This window comes from Lycium barbarum, chromosome 9 (genome assembly GCF_019175385.1).
Source record: "Lycium barbarum isolate Lr01 chromosome 9, ASM1917538v2, whole genome shotgun sequence".
Lineage (NCBI taxonomy): Eukaryota > Viridiplantae > Streptophyta > Magnoliopsida > Solanales > Solanaceae > Lycium > Lycium barbarum.
Window position 1 is genome coordinate 22,632,152 of NC_083345.1, and position 24,246 is coordinate 22,656,397.

Here is a 24,246-nt window from a genome sequence, read left to right on the forward strand (position 1 = left end):
GTAATTTAAATGTATATTTTTTTTAATTTAGTGTTGACCGTCAAGAGCATAAATGAGCCAAAAAGTTGAACTGAGGGGTATTTTTAGTAAAATAGATGGATGAAAGATATTTTTAGATCTTTTCTAATAGTTCAAGGGCATTTTTGCCCTTTTTCGTTAAATTTTTAACAGAATATTTGGGAGTTGACTAAAAGCGCTCCACTTATGCAAATATAATGGACTAATAATGCTCCACGTAAAAGAACATGTATGGTTTTAGATCCAAACCCAAAGATAATGTACTATTTTTGGTCCTTTTCTCCATATTTGCCCCCCAAAACTAAGATAATTCATTTTTGTTTGTTTGTTTGTTTTGATTAACTCTTTTTATTTAGGGTAAAAAATTTGACTTTTATTTCTAAAACAACGAGGAAGAACAAAAAGAAGAAGAAGAAATAAAGAAGACTTTGATTTTGAGAAACGCCAAACTGACTACAAACGCTTTTAACAGTAATTGTCTTGTTGAGTAGGCTAACCCAATTGAATATCCACATGCAGAAACCCTTTAAATTGTCAATCTATGCCACTACCCAAATTTATGGTGCATTTCTCACTACTCAATCAAAGCCAATATTAACCAGTCCTGTCCCAACTCAAGAAAACATCACCCATTTAATCTTAGAACAAAAATCCCCAACTGAAGTTCTTCAAACCTTTAAATGGGCCACCAAACTTCCCAATTTCACTCACAATCAGTCCACATACAGAGCTTTAATCCACAAACTCTGTATTTTTCGTCGTTTCGATTATGTCCACGAGTTGCTCGACGAAATGTCTAGCTCAATTGGATTAACCCCAGATGAAGATATTTTTGTTACTATTGTACGTGGTCTTGGTCGTGCTGGAATGATTAAACAAGTTGTAAAAGTACCTGAATTAGTGTTGAAATTTGACAACAAACCAACTTTGAAGGTTTATAATTCGATTCTTGATGTTCTTGTTAAGGTGGATATTGATATTGCTAGAGAATTTTATAGGAAGAAAATGATGGGATATGGGATTAAGGGTGATGATTATACTTATGGGATTTTGATGAAAGGACTTTGTTTGACTAATAGGATTGGTGATGGTTTTAAGCTTCTTGAAGTGATGAAAAATAGTGGCGTTACGCCGAATAGTGTGGTTTATAATACACTTATGTATGCACTTTGCAAGAATGGGAAGGTAGGGAGAGCAAGGAGTTTGATGAGAGAAATGGTTGAACCGAGTGATGTGACGTTTAATATTTTGATATCGGCGTATTGTGGAGAGGGGAATTTGGTACAGGCTTTGGTGATGCTCGAAAAGAGCTTTAGTAAAGGGTTTGTTCTTGATGTTATTACAGTGACTAAAGTTGTGGAACTTCTTTGTAACCACGGACGTGCTTCTGAGGCCGTGGAGGTACTAGAAAGAGTTGAGGAAAGAGGAGGGGTTGTTGATGTTGTGGCTTATAACACATTGATTAACGGGTTTTGTAGATTAGGGAAGGTGAAAGTTGGGTGTAAGCTTTTGAAGGAGATGGAGTTGAAAGGGTGCCTGCCAAATGCAGATACGTATAATGGTTTGATATCTGGTCTTTGTGAATCCAAGATGTTGGATTTGGCGCTTGATATGTTCAATGAAATGAAAAGGGTTGGGATAAATTGGAATTTTGTCACGTACGATACTCTTATCAATGGATTGTGTTCGGGTGGGAGAATGGAAGATGGGTTGAAGATCATGGAATTAATGGAGGATGATAAAGGGGCTTTGATGTTTCATATTAGTCCGTATAATGGTGTTTTATATGGTTTTTACAAGGAAAACCGTTTGGAAGAAGCACTTGCATTTTTAAGAAAGATGGAAAATTTGTTTCCGCGAGCTGTGGATAGGAGCGTAAGAATACTTGGTTTCTGTGAAAATGGTAGTATTGATGAAGCAAGGAGGGTCTACGATCAGATGGTTGGGGAAGGTGTTATGCCAAGTGCTCTTGTTTATGCAAACTTAATTATTGGATATTGTAGCAAAGGATGTATAAAAGAAGCATTTGAGCTGATGAACGAGATGATTGGACGTGGTTATCTTCCTGTTGCATCAACTTTAAATGCTTTGATAATTCTGCTTTGCAAGCAGGGTAAAGTTGGAAAGGCATCAAAGTTGATGGAGGATATCATAGGTAGAGGCTGCTTGCTGGACTGTGGAAGTTATAGTCCATTCATTGATGCCTTCTGTAGCAATGGAGATTTCCACAAAGCATTTATGTTCTTTCTGCAAATGGTAGAAAAGGGTATAGTTCCTGATTACCATTCATGGAATGCATTACTTCTGTGCCTTTGTCAACAGAAAAGCTGGATAGAAGGCAATAACAAGATTTGCCGTTTAACTAGCCAACTGCAGGCTATTATACAGACATGATTATTCAATAGATATGGGCTGTCTTGCGTTTATCGTGACCTTAGCAATGCTTTGGTATTTTCTGAGGCAAAATCCTGTTGAACTAAATGCATTTAAATCGTCAAGATGGAAGCAGCGGGTAGATTTTTTCACCGCGTGTCCCTAGATGCTAACATTGACAAGATGAAATTTGACTCCTATCACTTCATCCATGATGTAGAAGGGAGATAAAGAAGATGTTCGTTATGAATTGAACACCAAACTGGTGCAACGACTTCAGATGCTTGCCGTGATAGAATGTCTCGTCCAGCTTTGAAGTTTTCCTCCAGACAACCATAGATGAAGTAGAAGAAAAAGCTCAAAACCCATACTTTTAAAACCAATTTGCCAAAATGCAAGGACTTGTTTGTTGTCAGACGAACTGTTCCTGAGAATATGTCAAAGTTGTTGCCATTTTATGTTGTAGAAGTTCCTAAGTGATTCAGAGTTGAAGATAGGTACTTAATTTGCGGACAGTTATTCTGTCAAATTTTGCATACTAATTTTCTACCAATATTACATGATTATGGAATAAATATAGGATGAATTTATGTGCGTATTGCAGAGAACAAGCTTTTGAAAATTTATGTTACAAGATTTCATTGTAAACCCACAATGTTAAGATTTTTTCCCCTGAAAAAGTTAAGGAATTGACTTTATTATACAAATAAAACGAAAGAAATTGTTGATACTACCTCAATAATTTTCAATTTTTTAAAATATGTTCTTTTCCAGTATCTTCCTTTAGTTTTATCGATTTTGTTTTTCAAGTGCATGCTTAACTGTAAAGATGATATATAAAGCTGTGTCTATTTTGTTAATCCTTTTCATGAATGATGGATCCTAAATGACAGTAATCAGAGATAATTCGGTTCATGAAAGCTAAAAGCTAAAATCAAGTTTTGTTGATAAACTCTGCTTCATAGTTGAGCAATACATTAATAAGTACTTAATAAAATTCTCAACGTGTACATTTCTATCTCTACAGAACAGAAGAGCCATCAGCCATGGTTTTAACCAGATAGTTTTATGGCATCTAATGTGAGTTTGAGGATATTTTTGGACTTTCAGAATCACTCAACAGTGCCACTCTTTGTGCTGGAAATGATGTGTCCATTGCAATTTTCTTTCTTTGTCCAAAGAGTGCTCTGTGAGTTCTCTTCCAACTTTCAAGAACTCTTTCATCTTGTCAACTGGGTGTCACATCTTCAGGTCTGCTTCTTTTTCAGTTTTTGCCCAAATCTTCTCTTTTTTCTTATTCTTATCTTTCCTTGATATTTTTTTGTTGGTTTTCCTGTATATAGAGGGAAGGAACTATTGAATTTTTGAGTTGAAAAAATACAGACAAGATATAAAAAGAAAAGGGTTTGTTATGTGTAGTAATTCATTTGTTTTACACTTATTGAATTTCGAAAAAGAAGGGTTCTATTTCCATTCTGGTTTGACTCTTTGGGGCAGATCTTGGAGCTCTTTACCCAAGGATTATTCTTTGGGGAAATATTCAGGGAATAGAAAATCTGCTGAGACGTCAAATAAGAATCATAGAAATGATCAAGCTTCTGCTCTGTTCCCATCCCCTTTTTCTAAATCATCTCATCCTTTGTCTCTCTATCAGTGTAATTTCATTCAGTAGCTCTAATTTCTAGTTGTAGTTGAATTGTTCATAATTGTTTCCTTCTGATGAAGTAATCAAAGGAGTATTGTGACTCGGTTTGTTTCATTGGTGCTTTTATCCAGAGTCCACAATGTCGGACAAACTCAAGGCCTCCGGGGAGCCGTCGGTGACACAAGAGCTTGCTGTCATGCGTGCTTCGATGGAATCAACCCATCAGATTTTGATGGATCTGGTTACACAAATGGCTGAAATCAGGGTTTGAACGCTCGATGCCGACGATTCTAAGGCGCGAGCCATTGTTGAGAGAGATGGCTATCGAGGTCCACCATCGGCTGCTCATTAGCATACTAACCACAAATCAGCTCGAGTCGAATTTGGGCAATTCAAGGGAGAAAATCCAGAGGCATGGGTCTTTCAAGCTGAGAGGTATTTTGATTTCTATGAGATTGCTGAGAATCACAAACTCTCGTTGGCTTCGTTTTATTTGGATGGAGAGGCGCTTGAGTGGTATCGTTGGTTGTTTAGGAACAAGCAATTTTGTGATTGGCTTACGTTTACGGAGAAATTAGACAGTAGATTCCGCACGAGGCACCTCCAGAACAATGGAAGAGGCCCTTCAGGTCTCAGGCAAGATATCCAGACCTCTGTTTTAATTCACCAACCCAAAACAATGGAAGAGGCCCTTCAGATGGCCCATCTGCACAAACAACGGATAGCCCTGGAAAAAGGGCCGGTTCGACCCGCCTTTGCCCGAACCCAGCCTTTGTTACCCACCCCTTTGTTTACTTAATGCCCTCTGCTGCACCAAATGCTCCTAACCGCGTTCCCATCAAACGCCTCACTCCGGCAGAGCTCCATAGTCGCCGGGAGCGCGGCTTGCGCTACCATTGCGATGAGAAGTACTCCTCCACCCACAGATGTAAGAACTCACCCCAGCTCTTGCTTCTATCGGATGAATCAGATATTGCCCAACAATTCCTGACAGTTATTGCCCTGAGGATGTCCTCCCTGAGGAACAGGAGCATCCTGCTATATCCTACCATGCACTAGCTGGGTGTTACTCACCCACAACCCTTCGCTTTACCGGACACATACATGGTTCGCCGGTGCAGGTTCTAAAGGATGACGGCAGTACCCATAAATTCATCCAAGCGAGGGTAGCCAAATTTTTACAACTTTCAGTGGAGCCTATTCCACCCTTTTCTGTTATGGTGGGTAGTGGGCAACGATTGCGGTGTGAAGGAGTGGTTCGACAGGTGACTTTGTCTGTGCAAGGGTGCGATCTTGTGACAGATTTCTATGTTCTACTCCTACATGGATCTGATCTAGTGCTTGGGGTTTCTTGGCTGGCCACACTGGGGCGCGTGGTAACTGATTATGGTTCTCGAATCTTTCAGTTCAATTACAATGGAAAACAGTACTGTTGGCATGGGGAGGAGCCAGCCGTAGATGCTCAGCCTGTATAATTACACAGCCTTCGACGATTAGCAGCAACGGGTGCTGTTGCTTCTTATTACTGCTTGGTTGCTGATAGCCCAGATTCTGGGTCCACCATACCACCAGCTATGGAGGATTTATTAGCTTCCTTTGAAGATGTATTTCAGAAACCACAAGGACTTCCTTCCTCCAGACCTCAAGACGATGCCATACATCTAAATCCTGGTACAGGCCCTGTGAATGTTAAGCCCTATCGCTACCCTTACTTTCAGAAGCAGGTTATGGAGCAGATGGTGACGGAGATGCTAAAGGAAGGGGTAATTCGAGCCAGCACTAGTCCTTTTTCCTCTCCTGTCTTGCTGGTACGCAAAAAGGATGGCACCTGGCGCTTTTCCATAGACTATAGAGCTTTGAATGCCATCACTGTGAGGGATAGATTTCCAATTCCGACTATCGATGAGTTGTTTGACGAATTATACGGGGCCAAATTCTTTTCCAAGTTGGACCTATTGTCAGGATATCATCAGATTCGGGTCTGCCCCGAAGATATTGCCAAAACAGCCTTCCGAACTCATGTCGGGCACTATGAGTTCCTCATGATGCCTTTTGGATTGTCAAACGCCCCTTCCACCTTCCAGGCTACTATGAACTCAGTTTTCCAACCTTATTTACGCCAGTTTGTGTTGGTTTTTTTTGACGACATACATTAGGAATGAAGATATCTGGGATAAGGTGGGAGTGGCATCAGTGGAGGACAAGATGCGGAAAGCGAGACTGAGATGGTTTAGGCATGTGAGGAGGAGAGACACAGATGCCCCAGTGCGGAGGTGTGAGAGGTTAGCTATGGATGGTTTTAGAAGAGGTAGAGGAGGCCGAAGAAGTATTGGGGAGAGGTGCTTAGACAGGACATGGCGCCGTTCCAGCTTACCGAGGATATTACCTTAGATAGTAGGTTATGGAGGACTCAGATTAGGGTAGAAGGCTAGTAGGTAGTCGCAGTTTTGATCTATAGTCTATTGTCCTTTGATTCTTGCTACTGTATGTTGTTTCTTGTACTTCGATTATCTTATTTATCTGTGGTAGCTACTGCTTCCTTTTTTCAGACTGCTCTATCATGACTTTTTCGCTTTCTTTAGTTTCATTTTCATTTTGCTTTGAACTGCTTGTGCTTATCTGACCTTTTCTCATCGTGTTTTCTCTTGAGTCGAGGGTCTTTCGGAAACAACCTCTCTATCTTCCGAGATAGGGGTAAGGTCTGCGTACACTTTACCCTCCCCAGACCCCACATTGTGGGATTTCACTTGGTATGTTGTTGTTGTATACTTGTTTACAATTCCACTTGGGAGGCACATCTGGATCACCTGCGCCAGGTTTTGCAACTACTCCGCCACCACCAGTTGGTAGCTAAGTGTGCCAAATGTCTGTTTGGACAGACCTCTATGGACTACCTAGGGCGTGTCATCACTCAGGAGGGCTTAGCGGTTGACCCAGGAAAAATTTCTGCCATTAAGCAATGGCCAACTCCGAAGTCAGTCAAGGAGGTCCGAAGTTTCTTGGGGCTAACGGGATATTACCAGCGCTTTATCCATCGATATGCTTCTTTGACAGGATCTCTCACTGACCTGCTGCACAAAGATTCCTTTGTTTGGACAGATGACACTCAAACTGCCTTTGACACTTTGAAGAATAAGCTTGGCTCTATACCAGTGCTGGCCTTACCCGATTTTAGCTTGGAATTTCAGCTTGAGACAGATGCGTCGGGGAAAGGTGTTGGGGCGATTTTATCTCAAAAGGGCCATCCAGTCGCATTTTTTAGCCAAAAGCTCAGTCCTAGGATGCAGAACGCTTCCACATATCATCGTGAAATGTTTGCTATTACTCAAGCCGTTAGTAAGTGGCACCAATACCTACTCGGCAGGCGATTCACTATTTTAACGGACCAGCAGTCCCTAAAGAATCTCACTACACAGACTATTCAGACACCTGAACAGAAGAAGTGGCTTTGTAAGCTTGTGCGGTATGATTTTCGCATTCTTTATCGCCCGGGAAAACAGAACCAAGTCGCAGACGCCTTGTCTCACACCCCTGAGTCCACTCTTCTTGCCCTTACTGCTCGCACCTATTCCATCGAGCACGAACTGAAGCACATCAATCTCACCCACCCTGAATTGCTCAGGATCCAGCAGGGAATTCTTGATAAAGATGACTTGTGGAGTGGATATGTATTTTGAGAGGGATTGTTATTTTATCATGGGCGACTAGTGATCCCTAGTGATTGCCCTCTCCACCAGCATCTCCTTTTCGAGTTTCATGATACAACGGTTGGAGGACATGCTGGAATAGCTCGAACTTACCACCGTCTGGCTTGGAATTTCTTTTGGAAGCATATGCGGAAGGATGTTCAGGTTTATTTGGCAGCTTGCCAAACCTGCTAGCAGATGAAGGACTCCCACCAACAACATGCTGGTGTTCGTCAGCCCTTGCCCATACCAGACCAAGTTTTTGAAAACGTTGCCATTGGTTCTTTGAAGTAATCAAAGGAGTGTTGTGACTCAGTTTGTTTCTATATGTCTTGACCATGTTACTGTTAGTTGACTGTTGAATGTTTTACTGCTAAACACCAGGATGAATATGGTTGGAGGGTTCTTGATACTAGTCAACAACAATTCTCTAACTTCAAGTGGTGACTCCCTATCAAGTCTCACCTTTCATGTTTCTATCACTTCAGACTGTTAAGAGCAATTGAAATTAATTTGAGTTTTCTGTAGGCTTGAGAATTAGGATTCATAATTGTTGTATATCTGGCGTCAAGAGCCTATTAGTCTTCAAATTTAAATCGTCTACGAGACTTTCGTTTGGGTTTTGTTGCTCACTTTGCCATGCCCAAGCTCTTGGAATACCATGTTATCTCCTTAAGATATCTTCCTCCAGCATTGAATCTATCATGAGACATAATATAGGATTTGAACATTTCTGTGTATCATTACAGGAAAAAATCAATAAAGTTGACAGTTTGGGAAGATTTCGTTGATCATATGATGCGAGTAAACTTTTGAAACAGCTTAGGAGATACCCCGTCATTCTTGCTAGATGAATTGGAAAATGGTCCTCAGATAAAGTACAGGCATTAGTTTGTTACTTGAAGTTCCAGTCTAAGGTTTGGAATTGCAATCTTTTTTTAGACATTTATTTTAACTACATCTGACAACTTTAATATCAGCATACTTAAATGTTCATATGATGGTTGAAATAAGAAAGATATTGTTATCCTTTCATACCAACACTTATTTTAGAATAGGGTTTTCCCTTCCTCTCATCTTTCTATTTCAAAGTGGAACTCCTGATCTCACAAACGAGATGGAAGTGAACATAACTACAATATACCCATCATTTTTATTTAAAGAAGCTGGAAATAACCCCCTTCTTCTTTTTCATTTCTTGAGTTCTTGCTCTGAACTTTTATGGACGCTAACGAAAAACTGAAGCTGATGATTCAAACGAAATCACCATTGTCCATTTCCACTTATTTGATCATCTCGTCGCTCCAATAATTGATACATATAAATCTCAATTTCACTAAACGTTACAGTACTGTGTCACATTCCTATCTCAAAAACAAAAGCAAACTTTGGAAACTATTGGCATGCTCATTTGGCACCCTTGGACAAGAAATTGTTGTTATGGTTGACCGGAGCATTGCATAGGTCGTCTACAGCATCCCCTCTTTCAAAGACCGCGGCAGCCCCCATCCCAGACCCTGCAGTATAAAGATAACCATACAAATTTAAGACTATATATAGATCTAAACACCATATATCACTACAAAGAAACTGGAATTAGTTATGGACTTCGTCGCTAAATTGCTTGTAGCTAATAGAATTTTTTGACAAGTCGTCGCTAAATGGATTCTGCTATATAGCTATAGAATTTGTCTGTTCACTAATTCCAATTTTTTTTTTATTTTTTTTAGTAGTGTATAATTTTTAAGAAAAAGTGACACACCTATGCACATAGAAATCACACCAAAACGAGAGTCTTTGCCACGGCGTTTCATCTCATGAAGCAGAGTTGCCACACAACGTGCACCTGAAAGGAAGGAAGGGAGGACATCCGTAAGGATAGATATGAAAGAAAAAATGACTTCTTGTTTTTCTAGAACACAAAGACATTTTTGGATTGGAGATGGTATTAAATCAAACAGTTACCTGTAGCACCTAGAGGATGCCCAAGAGCTATTGCCCCTCCATTCACATTAACTTTTTCAGGGTCAAGATTGAGTTTCTTGCGGCAATAGACAAATTGGGATGCAAATGCCTGTCAAGGTAACATATATTGCTTGAGACAAAATTTGTTACAGTTTCATCTTGGAGGTGTTTTTATCAATTTAACATATTACCTCGTTTATTTCAAACAGATCAATATTGTCAAGCTCAAGACCAGCAGACTTAACAGCAGCTGGTATTGCAACGGCTGGGCCAATTCCCATAACATCAGGCTCCACACCAACAGCAGCAAAGCTCCTGATATTTCGAAGAAAATCACGAGCTTTATTAACAATTGGAAATTTTTGAATCTCAAGGACAATTTAGACGGTTTGATTCTTTGATGCATTTCTTGCAGAAAGCTCCAGCATGAATTGGGAAGATATGGAAAGGAGAGGAACGTTGATTATCAAGAGCAAAAATACTGCAATTCTGTTAGTATTCCTGGGCACCAAGTGATGATCTTGAAGAATTACTTTTTTCACTTCACATTCCACTTAAATATTGGGTTTAATTAAAGAACAACCCCATTTTCATGTCTTTCTAGAGACATCAAAACTACATGATAGAAATACATGGAGATCATCATGGACTCTATGCAATTCTCTGCCTTAGAACAACTGATGAGTACTAGAGCGAACACCCTTATAAAATACTCATCTAATTTGAAGTTTCCATTTCTCAATGAGCATATCTATCAAAGTGAAGGACCAAAACAGCGCTAGATGAAACACGAGACACAAAAGAGTTGGTGAACCAAAATTCAGGGCTGAAAACTCGTAACCTGGCTCATACTCTGAATCAAACTAACCTTTTTCGGGGTATAGAGTCTAGATTTTTATATAAAATTTCTATTCATATGCAAAGGATATAGCTTACCTGAATACACCAAGAATTGGAAGTCCCTTCTGCATAGCTACACTTCTCTTCATGAGAAGCACTGCAGCCGCACCATCACTGACCTGGCTAGCAGTCCCTGTAAAGATCATGTAATTAGCATTAAGTTCAAATCTGAAGTAGAATATATATAGTTGAAGAATTAACCTAAATAGCCGGCCACTCAACCGCTTAATCTAAAATAGCATATAATATGCACATATAGTTGAATATCTATAATTCATGTATAATGCGTATGACCATATAAAATTTATGTATATCGGCTTGGAAAAGTGAACAGTCCGACCGGTTATTTGTGTAAAGATCCCTAAATAGTTTACTATTGCATGCAACTAGTACCTGCTGTTGTGGTTCCATCGCTTTTGAATGCAGGCTTCAGCTTTGCCAGGCCTGTCAAATTTGTGCTTGGCCGGATGCCATCATCAACGGAAATCACAACCGGCTTCTCATTTCGGGTTTGTGGGTCAACGATCTTTAATTGTAAACATTAGCCATTAGTTAGAAGTGTATAGCCCCTCATATAAAAAAATCTCATTCAGTAGAAAGTCTACCTTTGTTAATACTGGGATAATCTCGTCTTTGAACTTTCCAGATGCAGTTGCTGCAGCTGCTCGCTGGTGAGAAGTAACCTATCGCAGAAAATTATCGGGATTAGAACTCTAGCTGTACTTCACTAAGGCAATATACATTTTAATTGAATTCAAAAATCTTACAGCAGCCTGGTCTTGTTCTAGCCGCGTCACTCCAAAACGTTGTGCAACATTCTCAGAAGTAATGCCCATAGGGAGAAGGCAGTCACGGGCTTGTTTAAAAGCATCTACCTATTAAAGAATAGCTGCTTAAAACTTTTAACTACAAAAAGAGGTTTCAGGTACAACGAAGAAGAAAATCTGAGTTTGTGCATACTTTCGGATTAACTTGTTGAACTCTTCCTATATTGTCAACTGTCATTAACTCTAATCCAGCACCAATGCCTGCACAAACAAAATTGTTATAGCCTAGAAGGTAAACACAATTGTAGCATGCGATGTTTCTATATATGTCAATGAACTTGTATACCTATATCATAGAATCCTGCTTTTATTGATGCAGCCACATCAGCAACAGCCTGGAGGCCGGAAGAACATTGTCTGTTCACAGTTCTGATTGGCACAGTATCTGAGAGAATGATGAAGTTAGAGATGGACACTTCTTTTCGAGATGATCATATTAATTAAACAGTGAATTTGACTAGTTAGTTTGATTGATCAATTTTGTCACCCACAATTACGTTTTGGCTATTGTACAAGAAAATAAATCATTTTTTACTGCTAATAAGAAACTGTTACTTTCAAAAGAACTGGGAGTATTATTTCCAATATACTACCAAATATAGTAATAATCTAAGGTGGTTTTGATAGTCAATCTTAGTTGTGACCTAAACAAAGAACCCCGTTTTATTGCTCGTCATTCCTCCTGATAGATCAACAATCATGTAAGACTTCATATAACAGTGAAATGAAGGAATTAAACAAATTACCTGGAAAACCGGCATAAAATGCAGCCATCCTGCACTCCATAGCTCTTATTGAGCCTGGTGCCAAAACTGTACCAACAACAATATCTCCCACCTCTTTTGGATTCAGGTTGGTTTTCTCAATTACTGCCTGCAGTACAACATTTGTGGTCATAAAAAAATACATGTTTTCTTTTCTTAATAACAGTGGTGTCCGGCTAGCTTGGAATTACCTTGACTATTACACCAAGTACCTACTACCTTCCGGTAACTACCCACTAAGCCTTAGACAGAATACCGGAAGATATCATCTAACATTTTTTTGATAATTACATTATTTCTTCTTCTTTGTTTCCTTGAATTTAGTATAATTCATTAAGAAATAAATGCCAATTCCAGCATAGAACAATCAAACGTTGAAGAGTATCGAAGCTGATAGACAAAAAATATACCTTCAGAACAGGAGCAAGCAAATCATCTGCTAGGGTATCTTTAAAACCTCCACGTTTGGCTTTGCAAATAGCAGTACGGTACGCTCTGCAAGAAATCAAATTACCGACAACATTAGCATACAGGAAATCAAACAGTAACAAGAAATATTGGTGAGACAACTTACGCAACAATCACAACATCATCCCCAAAAGCAGCTGTCCTCTGGTATGCAGCACTATCACCAGCTAAACAAATTGAAGGCTGTGGGACCAGAAAACAAACACCAAAGAATTGATTGACAACATTGAAAAGAAACAAAACAATAGGAATAAGCTGTCTCAAACATCATCTGGAACAAATTTTAGTCGGGATTTTTAGTTGGAGTTTTTGAATCACAATCGTTTTATTTACTGGATTCTGAATGGATTATTTATATATATTAAATGAATTTTTCAATACAAAATAATAACAAATACTATAAGGTTTGAGCCTAAGCTATTGCATTTTGCCAAACTCCTGATTTTAACTGCCTCAGTGTGGAGCTAAGGTCTGTGTCAATATACGCTTACCGAGCTCAGAGTTGGAGCCATGATTTAAAATTTATGGGTCGGGATGCTCTTTGAAATTACTGGGTTTTAAATTAATAATTTGTACATATTCAATGAATTTTTTAATACAAATACAGGACTTGGACCAAAGTCACTGGTTCAGCCTAACCCACGACCAATGAGCTAGCTCCGCCCCTGACCGAGCTATTTGCCAGGTCAGCATCCCGGAGTAAAGGCAATCAAATTACTAAGTTCAAAGAGATAATTAAGACTATAAACAGGAATGGTTCAAGTAAATAGGAAATATACAAGAGGCTTACAGTGAGATAAGAAGATTCATTATGGATGTGATGAGAAAAAGAACGAATGGGCTGAAGGTGTTCCAGTAGAACTCTTTGCCTTTCAATAGCTTTCTCCATTATTAATGCTTCTTCTTTCTTGACACAGAAATGAATATGGATTGTTAAATCGAATGGACTAGTCCCATTATATAGATATAGTGCTTAGTAGTACCACATTAGTAGTTTAATAAGACCAAGAAATAGACATCCACGAAATTTAGTGGAATATGTGGGGTAATTGGTGCATTAAGAGCCCGTTTGGATTGGCTTATAAGTTGCTGTTTTCAGCTTTTTTGAGTGTTTGGCTGGCCAGCTTAAAGTCATTTTGTGCTTAAAATAAGCTCAAAAAAATAATTGAGTCAATTTGACTTAGCTTATCTAAAGCAGCTTATAAGCTGAAAACAACTTATAAGCCAAAAAAAATAAGTTAAACTACCCTAATTTTTTTTTTTAGCTTATAAGCTGTTTGCGGCTTATAGACATAAGCCCATCCAAACAGGCTCTAAGATGCACATGTGAACACAAATTTCAAAGAAAAGCTAGAGTAGTTGCTTCCACTGTTTCACATACTTCATTCAACGTTTTTTTCAAATGTATTCATCGTTCAATACAAAGAAATTCAATGGAAATTTCAAAGAAAAATATTGTAGTACTACTTGTTACTAGTTACTAGTAAATTGCCTTAAAGAAAACACTATAATTTCCCATTTGACCATGTTAGTTAGGGACCATATTGCACACAGTAGATGCTCCACGTCCACGTTTTGCACGGGGGAAACGATTTCTTTGCAATTTCTTTTTGTTTTCTTGTGACCCAATACTTCTTGAGTGTATTTATTCCTTTATTATTTAAATTGGTTGTTAAGGTCCTTTTGGTTGTTGAAAGATTCTTGCTAGATTCTTTTATCGTTGACTCCACCATGTATGTGAATGGAGTCCTAGTATAATTTGTTCTTTGAATTGAAGCAAATACACATTGAGAGTGAGTGTGTGTAATTTTTTATTTTTTTTAACTACCAGCGTACCAGATCGTCAATTAAGGCTTCTGATAGAAATTGCTTGCACTTGCATACCTTATAAGTTAAAAGGATTTTTTTAACTCATAAAACTTGTATTCTTGTTCTTTTAGTTGTTTTAATCTATGTACTTTTCCTGCCAAAAATCAAAATTTACTCCCCTATACTACTCCATACCATAGAAAGAGAGAAAAAAAGGTTCCCACTCTATGTTAGTACTTCATAAGAATTATTGAGATCTATTTTCACTCTTTCCCATACGATTTTGCACTGATTCTTTTATGAAGAAAATATAACTAAAATAAATTGTCAACGTGTAACTTATGTGTTCTCTCATTACATTACCAAATTTTCAATATTTCTCTTAATATCGATGTAAGCTGATCAATCTAAAAAAATAATCAATGCAATTGAAAGGCTATAACGTTCATTATAAATTCCTCCGAACCTGTCGGCGAACGTCTTTTCCAAAAGGGACATTTATTTAAGTATTAGGTTGCATAATACTAGTTTATATATTTGTTACTTGTATGGATGGGTATGGTACGGTATTTAAAACTTTAGTACAGTAATTTCAATTTTCGGTTTCTAAAAATACTATACCATCACCGTACCAAATTAATTTGGTATGGTTTCGGTATTTTAAAGTTCGGTTCGGTATTTTACGGTACGGTAAATCGGTACCATAGTTTGTCCGACTTCGACTTACGTATACTCATCGCGCAGAATTATGACTTCTGCTACTTAAGAAACGTCTCAATTATTATGTACTAAATATCTTACACATGTAAAAATATTCATAAGAAAGTACAAGCAATCCTCTTCGTAAATCAATTAGAAAAGACATTTAAATCAAGATAGAGTAGTCAAAGTTGCAACGTTTAGACAATTAGTTTCTTAATAATACTAGTTTATATATTTGTTAGTATTATAATACTAAGATATATGAATTGCATATGTAATTATATACTTCGGTATGATATTTGGTATTTCGGTATTTTCTTTATGAATACCGAATACCATACCGAATACCAAAATTTTTAAAAATGCATACCAAATACCGTACCAAATACCATTATACCGAAAATGCGGTATAAAAAATTTCGCTTTAGTATGGTATCGGTATCTACCATACCATGCCCACCCCTAGCTGACACTTGACGTAAAAAAAGTATTCGCTCTGTGCAGAATTGCATTTTTTTTTTGGAAAACAACACCAAATATCCATAAAATATAAAATATTTACCCGCTCCATGCCCCTCCTAAAATAATTTCGTTTCTACCTTAACTGACCGAAAATATTTACCCGACATACCCCTCGCCCAAACCCCTTTCTGTATCACAGTATATCTATATATCATAATAGTATCATGGAGGACTAAAAGAAAGACTGAAACAGGCCTCCATGATATCATCTCAATATATTTATTTATTACGATGGTCCCATGGTCCTGAGGAGTGTCTCATTGAAGGACTGAAGCAGACTTTCATGATACCATCACAGTATATATATATATATAATGGTATCATAGAGGTTTTTTCCCGAGAAAAGTGTGTCTTTTTTAATAAATGAACATGATCATCCATAATGTCATCTCAGTATATTTATATATCATGATAGTATCATGGAGGACAAAGAAAAGGACTGAAGCAGTATTCATGATACTATCTCAGTATATTTATACTCCCTCCGTTTTAATTTATGTGAACCCATTTGACTGAGCACGACATTTAAGAAAGAGTGAAGACTTTTAAAACTTGTGATTCAAAATAAATTTTGAATATTTGTGTGGCTGTAAATCATTTCAAAAAGTGATTTTTTTTCTAAATTAGGAAAGAAGTTATTTATTTTGGCGCGGACTAAAAATAAAATAGGTTCACATGAATTGAAACAGAGAGAGTATATCATGTTGGGTATCATATTTTTTGGGGCATTTCGGGTAATTTGATTTTTCAGGTGCTAAGTTAAGCCCATTACTGGAAATGCAATTTCCGTGTGCATAGGAGAATTCGATCATGTATCCGAAACTACTTCCGTCTTCTTCTGATCCAGTATAATTTTCTCTTTTTCGTCTTCAGTTCTCTCTCTCCTTTTTTTTGGTGGGTAAGTGTTGGGGAAGGGGGTTGGTTCATCTTTGGGCGTTTCAGGAAGACATTTAATAGCACAAAAACTTATTACAATCACACAAGTTTTAGTTTCCGGAATCACTTATATTCACTAACTTGTTCCTTCGGTTGGTTGGGAGTCCCGAGCCGAAAAGGCATTTTTTTCAATGAAGTAAACCAAAAGGGGTTGTTTCTGTGGCTTTTTATAGACGGCCAACACCAAAGGTCCGTTTGGTCTGGCCCCACCTTTTTTTTTTTGATGGACTGTGATACAAAGTACCTTCAGTCCAAACCAATTTTCCTGTCAATGTGTTCTTTAACTTGTAAGTTAATAACAAAATATTACTCGTTAAAGCCCAGGAGCAGTTAAATGGGGGTCCAAATTGTTTTTAATCAAATCTTTAACGTGGCATTTTATATTTTTCTTTGAATTCGCTCATTAAAATGCATGGTTCAGTCGCTTGTCACACCGTACCTACTAATTTGGTTGGATTGTTTGTATTTCTTTATTGATCACGTATAAATAAATAAATAAAATAATGAATAATAGTGGCGTTTAGGCATTTAAAAAGTATCGGAGAAATCTACTCGAAGTATTTTTTTCAAAGATTGTTTGAAAATACTTTTCTTCAGAAATTTGAATCAAGACAATAATCATGTTTATAAGAATTTCTTTTTTGTAATATTGAAGCAAATGTGTCTAAACGGATCAAACTAGATGCTCATAAAGATTTATGTAATCCATCACAAATTAGCTCGGGAGCAGGGACAAAAGTACTTCATTAAGCCAAGTAACGGCATAAAAAGAATATATGTTATCGATATTTTGTTAAATGGAGTGAAACATTTATTTAATGGTATAATATCAAATAACAAGCTAATAAAAAAATCTCAATTAACGAATCTCTCTCTCTCATGATGCTCTCGGCGCACGTTAAGCTGGCTTGAGCTAACATACGCTATCGGCACAATGGGACGACGGAAGAAGAATCCGCCACCACCACCAGAGGAGACCAAAGAACCTACACCACAGGTGACGATTCCGGAACAGATTCGAACGGTAACACCAGAGTCCGGTATACCCCAAATCCTAGCCCCAATTAAAATTGGGCAATGGCTTGTGGGTAGAGGCAGTGCACCAACAGTGATTCAACACCCACCTTCGTATCCAGCAGTGCAGCCACCAGCGTCTGAGGCTTCGATTACAATTCGGAAACTTACCTTCTTTGCTAGCTCTAGCGGAGTTAAAGATGTGGTTAGCGAGAAGGAAAGGCTGGAGAAACCGGAGACCGGTGCTACTGCTGAGAATCTAGTAGCAGGACCTACCTTGGCTGATATCGTGAGAGGAAACAGATCGATTCACCAAGGTAAGAGACTTGATTACTTTCCCCCTATTGTACGAGAAGGGATTAAAGTAGCCAAGTTAAATCAGTCTGAGGTAAAAAAGGAGGCGGGTAAATGGGAAGATGCGCTAATAGGGTACGTCATTGGAGGAAACCCGTCCTTTAAAGAGATGCTCTGATTTGTCTATGGAGTGTGGAAGTTTGTGAAAACACCGCAAGTGTTCCTCCACACGAATGGGTACTTCATATTTTGGTTTGAAAATGCCGACGATAAGATGGCTGTTCTAGAAAAGGGACCATATACGTTCAACAATCGTCATCTAATTCTCAAGAAATGGGAGGTTGACTTCCAAATTAGTAAGGAATCTGCTCGATTATTACCCATCTGGTTCGTGTTTCCCAATTTGCCTATTGAGTTTTGGGCAACAGAGAATTTAGGGAGGATTGTGAGCTGTCTAGGGAAACCTCTTTGCACTGATAAGTTAACAGCATTGGGTGATAGAGTATCCTATGCTAGACTATTAATAGAGATGGATGCCTCGCAAGAGTTTCCAAATTCCATTCTAATTGAAACTTTGGGTGGGAAGGTGAAGGAACAGGAGATTGACTATGAATGGCAACCGAAGTTCTGTGTAGAGTGTTTTCAGATTGACCATCATGATGCAGGGTGTAACGCAAACTTATCTGCTAAACAACCTACTCCAAAGCAACAAAATCACAAGCCTAGAAAGAGAAGGCAGCAGCATCAGACGTGGAGAAATAGGCATGAGAAAGGAGAACAGCAGGTTGGGAATACAAAGCCAGACACTGAGATACCTGTTGCAGGTCTACAGCCTGAGACAGAATGCCAGAGCACTACCGAACCTAATGTGGTGAATCAGAATGATGGAAGCAAAAGGGTGACGTCGGCTGGAGCAGCCCCTGGTGATCAGGCAGTGCTTAGGATCAACACTAGAGGAAAAGCTCAAGCCTTCCCCGAACCAACAAAACAAGATAGAGTTAATGAGGCCATAGTAGTAGCGGATCAATTGCTAGAGAAGGATATATCCATTGGACTCCAAATCAATGATGTGGGAGTTGGTGGAGGAACCTTTAAGGGGACTCATAACACTAAACAACACCCTCCATGATCTTTTGCTCGTGGAATATAGAGGGGTTGAACAAGCCCTTTAAGCAAAAGGGACTAAAGTCTGTTTTGCTAAAATATAGAGTGGATTTAATAGGGTGTTTAGAAACTAAAATAAAGGCTAATATGGCTGAGAAGATTAAGAAGAAAACGGGCTTGGAATGGTCTACTTTCACTGATTATCCTGCGGTTCCTAATGGTAGACTTTGGATCTGCTGGAAACATCAAAAAGTAGAAGTCACTGTTCTCTACTCGGATTCCAAAATTGTCCACTGCTTAGTCAAAGAGATTGGATCCCAATTCAGTTGCCCGATGACTTTCGTGTATGGGTTCAACACAGTTGCTGCGAGAAGAGAAATCTGGAGACAGCTCAGGGTCATTAGCTTATCAATGGCTGAACCTTGGGTGATATTGGGAGATTTTAACATTGTTTTGTCTGTAAATGATAGAGTTAATGGAGCACCCATTCAAGCTCCTAAGCTAGTAGATTTTCAGGAGTGTGTTGAGGATCTAAACTTGGGGTTGCTAACATGGAGAGGGAGTCAGTATTCATGGTGCAACAAACGAGATGCTGATGACAGAGTGTATAGCTTAATTGACAGGGCACTGGGTAATGATCTATGGTTTATGCAATATAGCAATTTAACAGCTCATTATCCCCCCACCCCTCCCTCCCCTGAGTGCTCAGACCATTCACCAATTATTATCAATACTGGGGTGGTTCAGCATAAATTACCTAGACCATTCAGATTATACAATGTTCTTATGCAGCAACAGACATTTCAGACTATGGTGACTAATGTTTGGCGGACACCAGTAAATGGGTATGCAATGTATGCTACGTGGAGGAAGTTGAAGTTGATTGAAATGGAGGCTGCACATATGAACAGGGAGTTGACTACGCTAGAGACAAGAATTGATGAACTACAGGAGCAAGTCAAAACTATTCAAAACCAACTCCAGACTGACTTGTTTAATCCTACTCTTATCCAAGAAGAAAGGCAAAGGCTAAGGCAACTAGAACACTGGTCCAATGTCCAAGAACGGGTTCTAAGGCAACAATCCAGAGCTACTTGGATCTCCCATGGGGACTCAAATTCCAAGTTTTTTCATGCTTTTTTAAAAGCAAGACAGGCAAGGAATAGAATCTCCAATAAATGCAATGATATGGGAGTAGTTCTAACAGAAGATCAGGCACATCAAGAATTTTTGGGATTCTTTAAGAATCTATTGGGTACAAGTGCAGCTGAACTCCCAAGTCTTGATATTACCATTGCTAGGGATGGGCCTTGTCTCACAACTGTCCATCAAAGGCAACTAGTTGAAGCAGTTACTAAGGAGGAAGTAGTCTCAGCCCTCAAATCTCTACCCCAGACAAGAGTCCAGGTATTGATGGCTTTACTACAGAGTTCTTTAAACAGTTTTGGGAGGTTATTGGAGAGGACGTGGTGCAAGCAGTATTGCAGTTTTTTGAGAATGGCAAGCTGCTCAAAGAGACAAATTGCACAACAGTGACTTTAGTTCTAAAAGTTTCCAATCCCACATTTGTAAAAGAATTTCGGCCAATAGCTTGTTGTACAACATTATACAAGCTTATTGCCAAAATTCTTACAGCTAGACTAAAATAAGTGGTTGACTATGTGGTAGGGCCTTCCCAGTCCGCGTTCATAGAAGGCAGAAGTATCTTAGATAATGTTCTGATAGCCCACGAGCTAGTCAAAGGGTATTCTAGAGCAGGTGTATCCCCAAGGTGCATTGTAAAGGTGGATATAAGGAAAGCATATGACTATTTGGAGTGGGGATTTCTAAAGATGGTACTATTGGAATTCGGATTTCCTGTGAAGTTTGTGAATTTGATTATGGAGTGTGTGACTACAGTCCAGTATGCTATACTGATAAATGGTGGTGTTACTCCTAAATTTCAAGCTAAGAAGGGATTGAGACAAGGTGACCCTATGTCACCATATCTCTTTGTCCTAGCTATGGAATATCTGAATAGGTCACTGAAACAGTTGAGCCACATTCCTGACTTCAATTATCACCCAAGGTGTGAGAAGATGAAGCTAGTGCATATCTGCTTTGCCGATGACCTGTTGATGTGTTGTAGGGCTGACAAGGGTTCAATCCAGCTGATGATAAAAGCTTTTACCCATTTCTCCGAAGTATCAGGTTTACATGCCAACCTATAAAAGAGTTCCATATACCTGGCTGGGGTGGATAACACATTTAAAGAAGGAATTCTGACAGAGATGCACTTCTCCTTAGGTGAGATGCCATTTAGATATCTGGGGGTCCCATTATCATCTAAGAAACTTAGTATTTAACAATGTATGCCTTTGGTGGAAAGGATGACAACCAAGATTAAATGTTGGACCACGAAGTTTCTGTCATACAGTGGTAGGCTCCAACTTAGAAAGAATGTTCTATTTGAAATGCAGACATATTGGGCTCAGGTCTTCTTGCTCCCTAAGAAGATTATAAAACTAATAACAAGCTTATGTAGAACATTCTTATGGACTGTAAGTGCTGAACCATCAAAGAGAGCATTAGTTTCCTGGGATACATTATGTTTGCCTAGAGCTGCAGGTGGACTAAACATTATTGATGTCTATAAGTGGAACAAAGCAGCCCTTTGTAAATTGTTATGGGCACTCTCTGAAAAGAAGGACACCCTTTGGATTCAATGGGTGCACCACTTTTATATAAAAAGGCAGCTGATAGTCGAAATGGATACTCTTAAACAAGCTAGTTGGCTTATTAGGAAAATATTTGACACTAGAAAGTGGTTTGGTAGCAGGAATATCCAAGCAGAGTTACTGAGCTATTGTAGAGATGGCAAATTTAGTATAAAGAAGGCATACTCAGTCATGGCCCCTCGGAATATCAGAGTCAGCTGGAAGAGCATTGTTCTTGGGGCTGGATCATTACCAAGATATTAGTTCCAAAAATGGCTAGCTCTGCACCAGAAACTCGCCACTGTTGACAGGTTGGAAAGATGGGGCATTCATGTGTCCAAAGACTGTGTTTTATGTGATTCAGGAGATGAAGAAGACTTTCCACATCTACTCTTCAACTGCGTGTATTCCCGACACATTTGAGAGAAACTATTAGGCTGGATAGGTGAAAATAGGCAAGTCCAAAGTTGGATCCAAGAAGTGAGCTGGGTCGCACAAAGAGTGAAGGGGAACCGAGCTCGAGCAGGTATTCTGAAATTTCTGTTTACTGCTGCAGTTTACCATATATGGAGTGAACGAAATGCTAGGCGAGTTCAAGGCAATATGAGATCAAGCCAGGACAGGCTAAAGGAGATTGTGAGGCAGCTGCATCTGAAAGGGAACCAACAACCAAAGTGGAAGCAAATGTTAGCACAGCTGAACAACTATCCAAATTAAATTAGTTGCACTTCTGATACTTGTAAAGAAAACAATAGAGAATGATGATGAGGTCTAGTTCTAGAGTAAAAAGAACTAGCAGTTGTAAATGTCTATTTGGTTAAATACAATTGTTACTGTTTGACCAAAAAAAAAGTCTCAATTAATACTAACAATAAAGGATGCAATAACAATAAACAAATAACATAAAGACGAAAAAATGAAAAACATTCAGTTTCAAAATACAAAAAGGGTAAAGACCCATTTGAACTTGAGATTAAAAAAAAAGTTTTTGAATCATGATTAAAAAAATTAAAAGTTTCAATGAAATTATTTCAAGTAACAAGTCAAAAATATGTAAATGTAGAAAAAAATCTCATGTAATTATCTTGACAATTGAAGCTAAAATTCAAATTTATGTTGTAATAAAAGAGAAATAATTTAATTATAATTAATACTAAAATAATAATTATAAAAAATAACAGTAAAGCTTTTCAAACATACTCCTTCCACTTATATTTACTTGTCCACTTTTGACTTTATACGTCCCTTAAGAATTACTAAATGAAGTTTATATTTTACCATAATACTCATTAATTGGTGTATAGTGTCAATAGACTTGAAGAGTGATTTGAAAATCAGTAATTCATGTTAAGCGTAAAATAAGAAAAAAAAAATCTTTCTCTTGATATGCTAAAATGGACGAGTCAAAATGATAGCGTATTTTTAATATAGTGAACAAATAAAAGTAAATGGAGAGAGTAACTTTGAAAGTCTAAAACTGTATATACAGAAAAATTATTATTAGACTGTATATGTAATAATTGTTCGCATAACAGTTCACGGCCCCAATTAAAAAAAAAACAGTTTAATTTGATGGGAAAACTACGTATATATACATGTTAAGAAGAAATATTTACGAAACGTGACGATAGTTTTCCTTATCTACAAAACATAACGATATTTTACGAAACATAACGGATTTTCATATATTTTTACCTTTTAAATTTTATTTTCAGAAAATATTTTTTTAAATTAAAATTATTTTAAACTTAAAAAAAAACAATTATATATATATATATATATATATATATATATTATTTTTTTTTACTCATAGGCTTAAAAAATCACCTCAAATTTTTGTGTATGAAAGCTGTATGAATATGTGTAAGCGAAATTTTTAATATAGTTTTTCATACACAAAATGTGAATGAAATTTTAAGTCTTGAGCGAGATATACACATTTCATACCATGTTCATACATAAAATTTTGAGCGTAATGTTTAAGCCTTGATCGAGATATAGACATTTCATACACAAAATTTGAGCGAAATTTTTAAGCCTTGAATGTTGTATCAGAGTTGTATACAATATTGTTGTAGTTGTATTAATATTAGAGAAATCTAACATGAACTTTATACATGAAAATGTGAGCGAAATTCTAAGCCTTGAGCGAGATACAAATTTCATACCGTTTTCATACATACAATTTTGAAGTGATTTTTTAAGTCTTGAACGAGATATACACATTTCATACACTAAATTTTGAGCGAACTTTTTAAGCCTTGAGCGAGATATACACATTTCATACAACTTTCATACATACACTTTTGAGAGAAATAAAAAATAAAAAAAACAGTTTTTTTTTTTTTTTTTAAAGTATGTTTGTTATAGGGTTTGTAATGTTATGTTTTGTAAATAGAAAACTATCGTTACGTTTCGTAAATATTTCTCCTTAATATGTATATATACGTAACTTACCCTTAATAGATTCTTTAGCAGGTATTAAATGAGCCTGCCATAAGTGACAAAAAATTTCTTTTTTAA

General features: G+C 37.7%; 3 protein-coding genes across 5 annotated transcripts; 2 read left to right on the forward strand and 1 right to left on the reverse strand.

The window, feature by feature from the left end:
- The first annotated feature begins 387 nt into the window (after nt 1–387).
- On the forward strand, nt 388–6,617 carry LOC132610154 (pentatricopeptide repeat-containing protein At2g17525, mitochondrial). 3 transcript variants are annotated; one of them, XM_060324443.1, is made up of 3 exons: nt 388–3,398; nt 3,429–3,642; nt 4,168–6,617. In XM_060324443.1, exon 1 carries the CDS (start codon nt 532–534, stop codon nt 2,410–2,412), a length of 1,881 nt encoding a protein of 626 aa, XP_060180426.1. In that variant the 5' UTR covers nt 388–531; the 3' UTR covers nt 2,413–3,398; nt 3,429–3,642; nt 4,168–6,617. The 3 variants fall into 3 exon arrangements, with proteins under 3 accessions (XP_060180426.1, XP_060180425.1, XP_060180427.1); XM_060324442.1 differs by having other exon boundaries at nt 388–2,888; nt 3,419–3,642; XM_060324444.1 differs by lacking the exon at nt 3,429–3,642 and having other exon boundaries at nt 388–2,888.
- A 2,357-nt stretch (nt 6,618–8,974) lies between these two features.
- Nucleotides 8,975–13,594, reverse strand: LOC132610155 (3-ketoacyl CoA thiolase 1, peroxisomal). Its single transcript, XM_060324445.1, has 14 exons — nt 13,437–13,594; nt 12,753–12,829; nt 12,589–12,673; nt 12,161–12,287; nt 11,701–11,799; nt 11,548–11,615; nt 11,355–11,462; nt 11,193–11,270; nt 10,981–11,113; nt 10,624–10,720; nt 9,879–10,002; nt 9,688–9,796; nt 9,485–9,568; nt 8,975–9,239 (listed from the first exon to the last, which is right to left on the reverse strand). The coding sequence occupies exons 1-14, from the start codon at nt 13,533–13,535 to the stop codon at nt 9,130–9,132; spliced, it is 1,398 nt and encodes a 465-aa protein (XP_060180428.1). The 5' UTR covers nt 13,536–13,594; the 3' UTR covers nt 8,975–9,129.
- Nucleotides 13,595–19,174: 5,580 nt separating this feature from the next.
- LOC132611764 (uncharacterized) lies at nt 19,175–20,563 on the forward strand. The gene has a single exon (XM_060326141.1). The coding sequence runs from the start codon at nt 19,175–19,177 to the stop codon at nt 20,561–20,563; it is 1,389 nt and encodes a 462-aa protein (XP_060182124.1).
- Nucleotides 20,564–24,246: the final 3,683 nt, after the last annotated feature.

Coding starts and splice junctions, on each gene's coding strand:
- LOC132610154 (XM_060324443.1), top strand. CDS start 532: ATGCAGAAACCCTTTAAATTGTCAATCTATGCCACTACCCAAATTTAT.
- LOC132610155 (XM_060324445.1), bottom strand. CDS start 13,535: ATGGAGAAAGCTATTGAAAGGCAAAGAGTTCTACTGGAACACCTTCAG. Junction 12,288..12,588: donor TGCTTGCTCCTGTTCTGAAG/GTATATTTTTTG, acceptor GTTGTACTGCAG/GCAGTAATTGAGAAAACCAA. Junction 11,800..12,160: donor ATTTTATGCCGGTTTTCCAG/GTAATTTGTTTA, acceptor TCATTCTCTCAG/ATACTGTGCCAATCAGAACT.
- LOC132611764 (XM_060326141.1), top strand. CDS start 19,175: ATGGCTGAGAAGATTAAGAAGAAAACGGGCTTGGAATGGTCTACTTTC.